Source organism: Cnephaeus nilssonii (genome assembly GCF_951640355.1).
Source record: "Cnephaeus nilssonii genome assembly, chromosome: 11".
Taxonomy (NCBI): domain Eukaryota; kingdom Metazoa; phylum Chordata; class Mammalia; order Chiroptera; family Vespertilionidae; genus Cnephaeus; species Cnephaeus nilssonii.
In genome coordinates this window covers 33,976,719-33,989,013 of record NC_137082.1, presented here as the reverse complement: position 1 = coordinate 33,989,013, position 12,295 = coordinate 33,976,719, and the positions used below count along the sequence as shown (strand labels likewise).

General features: G+C 53.5%; 1 protein-coding gene across 1 annotated transcript in view; it reads left to right on the top strand.

Annotated features, from left to right (window-relative positions):
• The window catches only part of NOL4L (nucleolar protein 4 like), a 131,461-nt gene that overhangs the window by 44,860 nt on the left and 74,306 nt on the right, over window positions 1–12,295 (top strand). The window contains exons 2-3 of the mRNA XM_079784917.1: window positions 4,541–4,696; window positions 11,131–11,242. Of these exons, the coding sequence (XP_079641043.1) occupies window positions 4,541–4,696; window positions 11,131–11,242 (268 nt within the window). The remainder of the gene's footprint in view (window positions 1–4,540; window positions 4,697–11,130; window positions 11,243–12,295) is intronic.

Here is a 12,295-nt window from a genome sequence, read left to right as displayed (position 1 = left end):
ATCAGAATTATTTGATGCCTTTTAAAACCCTCAGATTTGGTAGGTATTGGGTGGGGGCCTGAGTATCTGCATTTCTGACAAGTTCCCAGATGATGCTGATGATGGTGACCTAGAGAGCACACTTTGAGGACCACTGTCCTAAACATTTGGTGATTTCTTCAATGACTTGCAACCTGGCTTTTAATTTAGAACCCAAATGGGCTGGGTTTAAGAAAGATGATGTTGTCCAAGAAAGGTAGTAGCTCCATGGATTTTTTGATTTTTTAAATTATTTTTAATATATTTTTATTGATTTCAGAGATGAAGGGAGAGAGATAGATAGATAGAAACATCAATGATGAGAGAGGATCATCGGTCAGCTGCCTCCTGCACACCCCACACTGGGGACTGAGCCCACAACCTGGGCATGTGCCCTGACTGGGAATAGAACCATGACCTCCTGGTTCTTAGATCGATGCTCAACCACTGAGCCACACTGGCGGGGCTCAACGAATTTTTTAAAACGATTGCCATGTCTGGGTTTTGTTGGCCTGGGTCTGGCCAGCTGTTTGGAGTTGGCTGGTTCCAAAGGCTGGAGTGTGTTACCATGGTAATATTCTTCCCCCTGCAGGAAGGCCCCAGAGGTCGGTTTTTCACAACTGTCCATGTGTTTTTCTCATGGTTTTCCCCATAGGGTGCTGCATCCGGGGTTCCAGGCCATCACTCCTGGTTGGTGTTCCCAGGAAGCTGGGTATAGTAAGGAGGCTCCAGGCCGCCTCTTTACCCAGCCTTGTAAATAAAGTGAGCTTCCTTTGTCAATCCAGGACCCAGCGTGCTGAGGGCAATGGATTAGATTAAGCTCATTTGGGTACAGAGCAGAAGTGGTTGGCAGGGGCATCCCAAGGCTGTGGGGAAGGTGCTTTCCGCTCCCTTAATTAGCAGCTCTTGCCCTGTAGAGCTGTGTCTGGGTTCTCAGCTAGGGAAGGCATGCCTCTCCTTCAGCATTTAGCATGAAGGTTATTACCTCTCTGGATGCAGGGCATGGCAGAGATGTCTGTGGCACGTGACTGCCGTGGGATTTCTTTGTTCTCCTGCCAGGGTCCTCCTTGAAGGCCACACAGATATCCTGGTGTTCTTCCCTTAGGGCGTAGCACACATGGTGTCCAGGTGGCCACAGCTCGGCAAAGGACAGTTCAAGGTGTGGCTCTGCATACCTTGTGTGGGTAGAATTCTGGTTGCTATAGGCCCTCTCCTTTCCTGGGTACGTGTCTGCAGGTGAGATAGACCAACCATAGGACCCAGGTTTGAACATCAGGGGACATCACAACCAATTTTTAAACAGGGGACTTTTAAACATGCTCCACTGAAGTGTTTCTCTGGGATAACTTTCTGTTCACATCGGACCAGGTGCGGTGCTTTTGGTTACTCATGTCTGCCTAGGAATGGAAGTGGAAGCTAGGACAGACATAGGACAGGCACTGGACAGTGTTTCACTGTTTAATCCGGGTTGATTAATGACACCTTGACTTTAGGAAAGCTTATTACAAGTTTGTGGGACAGCCTTAGCATGTTACTTAGACTCTAAGACTACATAAGACTCTCTTTTTGTGGTAGATGTTACCTGGGGGCCCCGTTCTAGAGCCTGAATGGATCAGAGGGCCCAGAGATGAGGGCAGATTCCTAACCATAACTTGTCCAAACTCAGTGGGTCTAAGGGGAAGAGATGGATGTTTACAATCCTATATCTGACAAATGCCTGATGTACATTCTCACATAATCCTTGGAACATCCAACTAGGACATTTTAGGCCCATGTCACAGGTGGGGAAACTGAGTTTCAAGAGGTCGAGAAGTGACCTGCCCAAGATCACAACCTGATTAGGGAGCACTTTCGAACTCACCTATCTAAAATACTGTCTCCCACCAGATTTCCTTCTTCATTCCTTCCCACCAAAATGTATCTCCCTTTTCCAGAAGTATCTGTGGCCTGAAACAATATTATGAGCAGAGAGGGCTATTCACTGTTAAGCAGCTAAATTCATCATTATGCCTCTGGATTCAGATTACCAAAATGTTGTGGAACTACCCACTATACTTTTTAAATATACATTCTAAAAATTAAGTTTTAACAGACATACAGAAAAGTACACAGATTATAAGTGTTCAGATTAATGACTTTTTATAAACTGAACATACCTAGATAACCACCATCAGATCAAAAAATGGGAACCCAGTTATATTTTAATTCTTAAGATCCTTTTGTTTGTTTTTGCCAATATGAACCTCTGGTTAGAAGTGTCTTATAACTGGCCTGTCATAACATTTGTGCCACCCAACTCTGTCACAGCAATATTTGAAGATCCCCAAAAGGCTGGGTAGTAACAAGTCAGCTAATGAATGAGTCAGTCACTGATAAGCCCTGTCTACAAATGGACCAGAACTACAGAGGGGGACTTCAGATACTCCCAGGAAAGAGAGGACAGTAACTGCTGAGAGGATCTAGGAGCAGAAGAATCATGGAATTTTACAGCTCATCTCATAAGTGGAGCTCAGGGAGGTCGAAGAGATTGCCCCCAATCTCACAACAAGGAAGCAGGACCAGCAAGCAGCTACACACACGCACACACCTGCGAGTACACATGCATGCACGCACGCACGCACACCCCGGATGCACGCTGCTATCTGACAAGTCCCCATTGAAATGGATCCTGACCAGGAAGGAAGCCATTGGCAATACTGTCTGCACAGGACCAGTGATGTCACCGCCCACGGTCACCACTCACAAACACTAGCTCTAGGGTTTGGTACCCTACACCCCAAATGCCCAGATGCCCTCCCTCCCCCGTTTTGCTCTCAAATGGGTCACTAGCAAAGAGACAACTCTGTTCACCCACCATGGCATGCTGGGAAGGTTGCTAGATAAAACTAAACCCCGCCTGTGGCCAGAATATGCTGTGAGCAAGGATCCCATTCAGCACAGCCTCTATTCCCCTCAGACTGCAAAGACCGCGGGACTAAGCCAGCTGTGCCACTTGCCAGCCACCCTACCACCGGCGGGTCTGACAACCTCCCAGGCTTGTGATGTGCAGCCCAAGCTAGGAGAGACGTGGCAAATGGCATAGCACTGCTTAATGGCAATATTTACCCAGCAGCTCCTACGGGCTGGGTTGGTGCTGAGTGCTACACACGGATCTCATTTTCCCCCCTTGTAGCTCATGGGAGAGGTGCTTCTGTTATCCCCATTTTCCAGATAAAGGGTCGTAGGCTCCGAGAAGCTAAATAACTGCTCAGGGTCACACAACCACTTAAATGATGGGGCCTTATCCAAAGTGGGGAAGAGCTGGTCTAAACTACGTGGCCTGGCTGCTGCTTGTAACCAGTCAGTCAGTCTGCTATGTGCCAAGGATTGTTCTAGGTGCTGGGGAGACAGCCGTGAGCCCGGAGGTGCAGCCTACACCCTCACAGAGCTGACGGTTCTTGAGCAGGATCCTCTGGGAAAGAATTGTCTTGGAAATCTGTGTTTCAGGAACTTTCAGAGAAAGACCTTTCCCCCAAATTGTGCCTCAGCTTCCTCTTTATCTGTGAAGCGCCCAGAGACCTCCAAGCTTTTCCCTTAGGGAGATGATGGCTGAGAGCCAGGTGTACCTGAGCTTGTGTGTAGCCTTTGCCCTATGAATAAGGAACTTACTGAGCCGTCCGCTCCCTTAAAGCACCTGCCCATCCTCACATCCCCCAGCCTCACACCCTGCAGTCTCCCCCTCTTCCATCCCAGCCCTACTAATGGGGGAGGACAGGTGTTGGCCCAGAAGGTCCTCAGCTAAAGGACCCCATCTCCATCCTGGCACACCTTGTCGGGCCAGCTGACAGCACTTGTGCCAGACTGACAAGAAAGGGGGGGGGGGGCGGGGGTACGGCCACCCTGCTCACACGGCCCTGCCACCTCCACGTGGCCGCATGTCTGTTATTCTTGACACCGCACACAAAGAGCCGGGGTGCTGTTGCTGGCACTCAGCTACTGGAGTGGGGAGGGTGAGCATGGTGAAAGCTTTTCTGAAAGGCCAGGGTGGAGGCGGGAGTCACCCAGGTGATCCACGCTGGTCCCCTGGGACCCCAGCCCAGGACCACAGTGAAAGGTTACTGCTAATTGGCGCGCTCCTGATGTGGCTGCATCTATTTAGCGCCCCCCTCCCCAGAGACTTCCAGGATGCTCTTGGCACAGCGTGTGATTCGAGAGCTCCCGCCTGAGTCTGGCACAATCTGTCTGAAATGGTGAACATGGAGCCTCTTGGTTTTTTAATTTGTATTTTTGTTGTTGTCACTCCCTGCCCATTGTTCCTGGTAGATTTAGTAGCAGCAGCCACCCTGGTTCTGGTACCCCCTCCCTGGGGCCCTCTCAGTGGGCCCTTTCCACCCCTCGCCATCCCCCTCCATCTATCACCAGAGACCTTGCTGGGGTCAGAGAGCAGCGCTGACCTGCCCCCAGCCCACTGCCCATCCTGAGGGCCCGGCTCTCACCCCGCCATCCTCCCTGACACTAACACAGCTTGTCCACCCTGTCGCAGGGGGCAGATGGCCTGTCGGAGCCGGAGGGCATCTCTCTGAAGCGGGTCGCTGTGGTGGAAGATTTCTTTGACATCATCTACTCGATGCATGTGGAGAGCTCAGCGGAGCCAGGCAAAGCCCCCAAGCACGCTGGGCAGAAGAAAACCTACCGAGCGGTGAGATTTCTGTCCCTTGCCTCTGCTGGCAGCCCCGGGCCTTGGCAGGAGGCCATGGGCTCCGCACATGTTGGGGGGGGGGGGGAGGCGGGCGCGGGGCGGGGCGGGGAGCTGAGGCGTGATGAAAGGCCTTTGGGGACCCAGGGGGGCACAGGGCAAGGGCATGGCAGCCAGAGATGGCTCACGGGGCAGGGGGCGGGTTCTGTGGTCTGAGCACAAAGGAGAAGCAGGTTGAAGAGAGTGAGAGGGAGGGGAGGAGAGGGATGGGGCAGGAGGGAAGCCTTTCTCTCCCCATTTCTGCTACACACACACACACACACACACACACACACACACACACAGCCTTCACAGCCTACTCTGCCGCTCTGAGGGGCAGGAGTTGTGTGTGGCTAGATAATAATAATCGTAAGGGTAAATGCTTTCATGGCATTTACTGTGTACCAGGCCTGTCCTGAATGCTTTCTATGTTTTGATCCCCTACCGCCCTGTGGAGTCAGTATTGGGAGTTCCCCAGGAAAAGTCTGAGGACCTGGTCCCAGCCTCAAGGAAATCAGTTTGATTTGGGGTGGGGAGTGCTGAGAGAAAAACAAAAACAAAAAACAGAAATGTCTCCAAAGCTAGGAGGGAACAAGAGCCTGGTTACCTGGGTATTTAGCAAAGGTACCTCCAGATACTGTGCTAAGCCAGGGGCTTCCTGAAGAAGGTGGATGGAAGCCAGCATTCTAAGCTGCGGGTAGGCAGAAGGGAGGAGAGACAGCTAGGTTGCTAGGGGTGGGGAGCGTCACACACGGGGAGGTGGAAGGGATGGCGGCCTGAGCTCCAGCACGAGGGACCTGCCTGTGTTCTGGTTCCATTTCCCCCCTGACCCCCATCGCCATAGCTTATGCACAGCTCTGAACCGCTTGTCCAGTGCCCACCACTAACCCAGGAAAGCCAAGCTCTTTACCTTCATTTAAGCCTGATAGCAGTCCTGTGATGGGCTGTGGTCCCATTTCCCAGTAAAGGAAACTGAGACCCAGAGAGTCAAGCTACTTGTCTAAGGTCACACAGCACCTGCGTGGTAGTCAGCCAGTGTCCTCATGCCCCTCTGTGTTGGCTTTCTCATTGGCTTCCTAGAGACCTGCCCCTCTGTGACCAGGCTTCCCCACCCAAGGCAGACATGACACCCCTCCAACCCCAAGTTCTTTGTATAGATAGCCTGGGACTGCAGTGGAGGTGGCCTGTGTAAGTCTGTAATTTCTCCATAGGGCCTGATTTTTTAAAAACAACAATCTGCCCTGGCTGGATGGCTCAGCTGGTTGGAGCGCTGTCCCATACACCAAAAGGTTGCGAGTTCAGGGGAGCATACAGGAGGCAACTGATCTATATTTTTCTCACATCGTTGTTTCTCTCTATCTCTCTTTCTCTGTCTGTCTCTCCCTCTTTCTCCCCTCCCTATCTCCCTCCCTGTCTCCTTGTCTCCCTTCCTCTCTCTCTAAAATCAATAAAAACATATCTTCTGGTGAGGATTTTTTTTTTTAATCCAGCCCTAGCCGGTTGTTCAGTGGTTAGAGCATCCGCTTGTGGACTGAAGGGTCTCGGGTTTGATTCCCGGTGAAAGGCACATACCTCAGTTGCAGGTTCAATCCCTGGCTCCTATTGGGGTGTGATGGAAAGGCAACAAATTGCTGTGTCTCTAACACATTGATGCCCGCCCCCTGTCTCTCTCTTTCCCTACCTTCCCTCCCCTGTCCCTTCCACTCTCTGAAAATCAATGGAAAAAATATCCTCACTTCTCAGGTGAGGATTAAAAAAAAGAAAAGAAAGTCCAACCATCTGCTGTGTCCTTGTCCTCAGAAGATGGCCTTTGCCCTAAACGAGTCTTAAGGATGACCCTTGGCCAAGGGCCTTAGAGAGATGAGGGTTCAGGCTGAGGGAAGCAGGAGACCATTATACCACCTGGCCCGCCTCTCCCGCTCTTCAGTATATGCAGGGAAGTTGTGGGCAGGGCGTTTTGAGGCTATTTCCACCAGAGGGTCATGGGCAAAGGGAGGGCCAGCCAGGCTGGGGCCAGTGTGGTATCGATGAGACCAGCACATTTGCTCAGCATTGAATTTGCCAGTGCTGGGCAGGTAGCATGTGCCAGGCCCTGTGCTCAGCACTGCCCATGCACCAGCTCCTGGTGCTGTTACCCCCATTTTACAGATAAGGGAAATGGAGCCTAGAGAGACGTGTAATCTGCCTGAGGCCGCCCAGTTGACATGCAGAGCAAAGTAGCTGGCCCCAGAGCCTGCACTCTGAGCGCTACACAGCCTACCTTCCTACAACCCCTGTGGACAGCTAGTAAGGCCCATGACTTGCTGTTGTCCAGGCAGATGGGCTTGAGCCAGCCAGACCATGTGATTTCCCTGGTCCCCTTGGTGTCCAGCACCAAGCCTCACCTGCAGGCCCCCCTGGATACTTACGAAGGCCAGGGGCTGTGGGCCCCATGCTGTGGAGAGGGCAGAGCCAGGCTGGGATTGGCAGCATTTGCGTCCCTGGGCCAAGCGGCCGTCCAGGCTTTGCTCTGCATTTCCTGGCTTCTCGGCCATATGCCCGCCGCGTGCCCCACTTCCCGCTGCCCAGCCTGGAGCTGGCACATGACTGGCGGCGAGCCAGCTGGGCTGCGCACAGAGCTGGAATTTCAGCAGCAGGGCCAACGCTGAGTGGAACAGGCCAGGGCCCTCCCGCAGCGGGTGTGAGGCCAAGGAGGCTGCCGCCCCTCCCTCCTCCCCGTGTGTCTCCTCTCCCTTCCCCCTCTCCCCCATCTGTCACCCTTCTCCATGCCACCCTTTCCCTTCTGGGGGTGGGGGTGGTGCTGGATGTTTTTGTCCCCCTCTTTTCATCTGCCATTTCTTTAATCCAAGCCTAACTCTTCAGGCTCACTCGTGCACATGCCCCGCCCCATCCGGACCTGTGGACAGGGAGCTCCCAGGAAACTCGGTGCTGATGGCTGCAGAGAGGACAGGGTTGGTGCCAGGCTCTTGGCTGAGGTGTTTGGGGACCTGTCTCTCTGTGTTTTGCCAAACCTGAATCCTGGGACTGCCTTAAATCCAGGGCAACTGGGACTTTCGGATCCTTACAGGCCTGGGGTGCCTGCGGGAGGCAGGGGGCTGGAAAGGAGATGGGTCAACTTGTTCAGGGCATTGAAAGAGGCGTATTCTTCAGAGGGAAAAAGAACTTTCTAGCACCTACCACTGTTCAGCAGTGGACCAGGATCAGATAATGAGCTTTCTGAGGCTGGAGGTATATGAGCAAAGAGTAGGTGGCCATGTATAATGGCTAATACAGGGGATTGCCACTTTGGGTAGGAAGCCCCGGCCTTACTTTTTGCCTCTGATGCAGTGTGACTTGAGGGCCAGAGGACCCCAGGAGGTCTTGCCAATGCCGGGGCGTGGGGAGGTTTCCAAGCGGTTCTTCCAAGTTCCCTGAACCCACGTGGAGGACTGGTACTTTCTCAAGGGGCTTTTCTGGAGCCTGCACCCACCTGGGTCAGAGTGAGCCCGTTTGCTTCCTCCCTCGCCCCCCGGGTGCTGGTAGGCTAGGTCAGGTTCCAGAATCCGGATCTGGATGCCCAGACTACTTTGGAGTTGGGGCCAGATGTGGTCAGTAGCGACTCCAGGTCCACAAGGTGCTAATCCACCCACAGGGCAGAAGGGGGATCTTGTAAAGCGGTGCAGATCCCCCCGATGGGCCTCATCTGTCTTTGTCGGCCTCCGAGTTGGGGAGCGAAATGGAGCCTTACAAGTCAGCGACTCTGTAAATAGCTTCTGCTCTTCCTGCCAGCAAAATCTCTCTTGGTTTTTATCACTAGGAAAAACTAAGAGGCAAATTCACATGTACGTGCCAGGGTCCCGGCAGAAGGCCCCGAGGAGAGCAAGGCAGCAGGCCCCCACGGCAGCGGAGGGAAGCTAAGTGGAGACAGGGGTCCTGGAGCTTCCCCTCCTTAAACACGGCAGCTCTATCTTTATCTGTTTCATGTTTTGGACCTCAGCATAAGAGTCTATTTCCAGAACAGTGCCGGTAGCTCTAAAACTATCTGAAAACCACCATCCTACTGACTAGAGCATCCGCTGGGATTGTCCTTCTCATTTTAACTAAACCTGTGATCCTGTGGCCTTGGACGTCTGTGCATCGAACAGAAATGGTGGTCCCATTTCTCATGTGCACAAGCCAGGAGGGTGCCCAAAAGATGCCCGCAAAAGGGTGCAGGCCCCACTGGGGGAAGCATCCTCCACGCGGGTCCCGACAGCCGTGCAGAGCTGGGCTGACTCCCCAGGGAGCTCTTAGCAAGGCTACAGACCTTCTAGCCAGGCAAGACAGGACAGGGCTTCCTCCCTGGTCTTCAGGCAGCTCCAGGGACCTCTCACCTATCTGCCTCGGGCCCACCCCTTCTTCCCCCTGTGGAACACAGGGTCAAAGGGCGATGCACCAGCACTCTTCCTGCATGTGGCACTCCAGCCAGCCTTTGCATACTGCTGGGTCTGCCAGGCCAGGAGAGCTGGGGCCACCATTCCGGCCTGTGTCAGAGCCCTCTCTGGGAACCATTCCTGTACTTAGCGGGCCAACGGACAGCCCTCAGCAGAACAGCCAGGCCAGGAAGGCCCTCTCTGAGCCGTATGAAAATGGTTTCGGTGGCAGTGAGCTCCGTGTGGAGAAGTAGGGCTGTCCCTATGGTATGAACCTCCCTTCATTTTCCCAGCAGACGGCAACCCTCCTCCCCAAGTCCTCTGGTCAGCCATTCTGAGGTCTGGCCAGGAATACCATGCCTCGGGGCACCTACAAGGTCATCTGGTTGGCCCAAGTTAGCCGTAGCCCTCTGCTTTACTCCTACAGCCACTAGCCCTTCAGCAAGGCCCATCCCTCCCAACCCTGCAGGCCCAAGAGGGATTCTTCCCCTAACACTTCCAGGCAGCTTTGGGCTGGGATGAAGATGTGCATGTGGGTGGCAGGGAAGCTCCCATCTCTCAGCCCTTACATCTAAGAAGGACTGGTGCATGGCTGACCATCACCTTCCCACCCACCAGCTCCAATCAGAGACTAGGGTTTTGCCCTTGTCCCTGACCTCCAAAGAAAGGCAATCAGACAGGGAATTTGGAAGGGAGATAACTCATCAAGAAGCCTGCCTGCTCCGCAGAGCATCAAATCAGCTGAGAAATAACAATTGTGTCACCAAAATTAACTCTGCTTTTGCAGCCAGCTGCCAGGCAGGAGTGGTCCCTGGTGCTCCACAGGCTGGCTGAGCTGGGAGCACAACGGAGCTGGTCCTCTCAGGGCCTGGCTGGAGCTTGGGGTGCCCTGGACCTCCTACATCCCCACCTCCCACCTCATCCATCCACTCCGCCCTACCCTACCCAGCCCCCTGGCCACCACAGAGACTGAGCGGGGCGTTTGTGCCTCCCTAAGGAGCAGCTGGGCCAACTTTCCCAGCTGGGTTGCAACGAGGACTGTGGAATGCTGGGGCGATGCTGCCCCTTAGTGGAGAAGAGTGGGAGGGCCTGGGCTCTGGGAAATGGGCAAAAACCAGCAACTGGGCAGCGATGGGCCTCAGCCAAGAAACCTGGGCCTCAGAGGCCCTTCTGGGCCCCTCAGGCAGCCAAACCAGGGCCAGTGGGTTTCCCAAAACCCAGAGCAAGAGGAGAGGGGTGGACCAAGGAGCCCACCTTCCCCATTCCCCCACCCACCTTCTTTCTTGTGTTCTCTCCCATGCCCCACCCCCCCTTCTCTTCTCCCTGGCTAGGGGAGGCCCTCTGCAGGCAGGTATGGGGTGGTGTGACCTGAAACATGGGCTTTAGTCTGGCACTGCCTCTAAAGAGCTGTGTGACCTTGGGACAATAGGTTCACCTCTCTGGGCCTCATGACCTAACTTGGAACATGGGGGTCCTAAGAGTCTGTCCTGTTTGAAAAATCTGATCCCTTGGCATCAGCCTTTCACAGCTCTCCCTAAAGAGGTTCTGGATCTGTGAGTTTCTGCAGAAAATAGCTTGTAGAACCTTGGGTTCTGTTTACAGGCCCAGAGCCTGTAGATTTATAAACGGGTCTCAGTGTATCCATCTCTAGGAGGGGAAATTGTTTCATCCTACCCTAGAGCGATGTTCATGAGCTCATTTTTTCAGTAATGGTAATAAAATGTTCTGAGAGGATTGTTACTAGAATATAGGTTAAAGACTAGATAATGTTTAAATGCTTTGCTTTTTTTTTATTTTATTCAATTTTTAAAAACAAGTTTTCTGCAAAAGTCCTGACTCATCTCCATGGCTGAGAATCGAGGACATCTGCCCCTTGCTCCTCAAATCCCTGCCCTTCCTGGCAAGGGCCAAGAGCCTGCCACCGAGTGCAGGCACAGCCCTTGTTGACCGGGTGACTAAGCAGCTCCCCACGGATCCATATAACACGAGAACCTCCTCTCCCCCCAGATTGCGGAGACGTACGCCTTCCTTCCACGAGAGGCTGTGACCCGGTTCCTGATGAGCTGCACAGAGTGTCAGAAGAGGATGCACTTTAATTCCAACGGCCTGGAGCCCAAAGGTAGGGGCGGAGGAGGCGTGCTGGAGGCTGGCGGGTGGGGAGGCTGTGCAGGGAGAGGCTCTCCCCAGAAGGGCCAGCACAGACAGAAAAGTGCACGTCCAGCAGTTGTCCTGGTTCCCAGAGGCTGGTGTGGGTCCATGGGGCTGCCCAGAGAGCCTTGTTTTATGTTTGTTTGTTTGTTTGTTTTGTTCATCCTCACCCGAGGATATTTTCCCATTGGTTTTTAGAGAGTGGAGGGCTGGGGGGGGGGACGGGACAGAGAGAAAGAAACATTGATGTGATAGAGACACATCAATTGGTTGCCTCCCGGATAGAGCCTGCAACTGAGGTACATGCCCTTGACCAGAATTGAACCCAGGACCCTTCAGTCCGTGGGCTGATGCTCTATCCACTGAGCCAAACTGGGTAGGGTTGTTGTTTTTAAAGGCAAGTTTCACTGAAAAACAAATAGAACATCCCTACTGCACTTCTGGGCCAAGGCCACAGTTCTTCTCCCACGAGGCTCTGGATGGAAATGTCCGCTCGCCTGCCCCGTTCCCTAAGCTCTGTAATACTTGCCACCCAGGTCTCACCCTCAGCAGTGCCCCATGGGTTTGGTCTTGCTGACCCGACTGTGAGCTCTCGGGAGGACAGGAGCACGGCCCTGTCCTGTAGCCACCCAACTGCCAGTAGTAGGTCCACCCTAAAGTGTTTGTCTCTCCTTGTGTACAAATCAGAAATCTAGGGGGATTGGTTAGAATCTGAAATGCCCAAAGCACTTGTGAGCAGCCAATGTTGGTCCCTTGGACCGACATCCATGCTCTCCAGCTCTGCCTACACAGAGAGATGCAGCAAAGACCCCCACATTAGTCCCCCACCCATGCCTAACCCGAACGTCCCAGAGGCCTCCAGTAAATCTCAGGCCCACCTGTTCACAGGTGGCTTAGGCACAGTGAGATGGGCCAATACCTTGGACGGGTGTGGTATAACTTGCCCTGAGAAGCGGTGCCCACGTGTGGGATTTATCAGGGCTTCTAGGCTGCTCCCGGGCGTCAGGCCTGCAAAGGTTGCCGC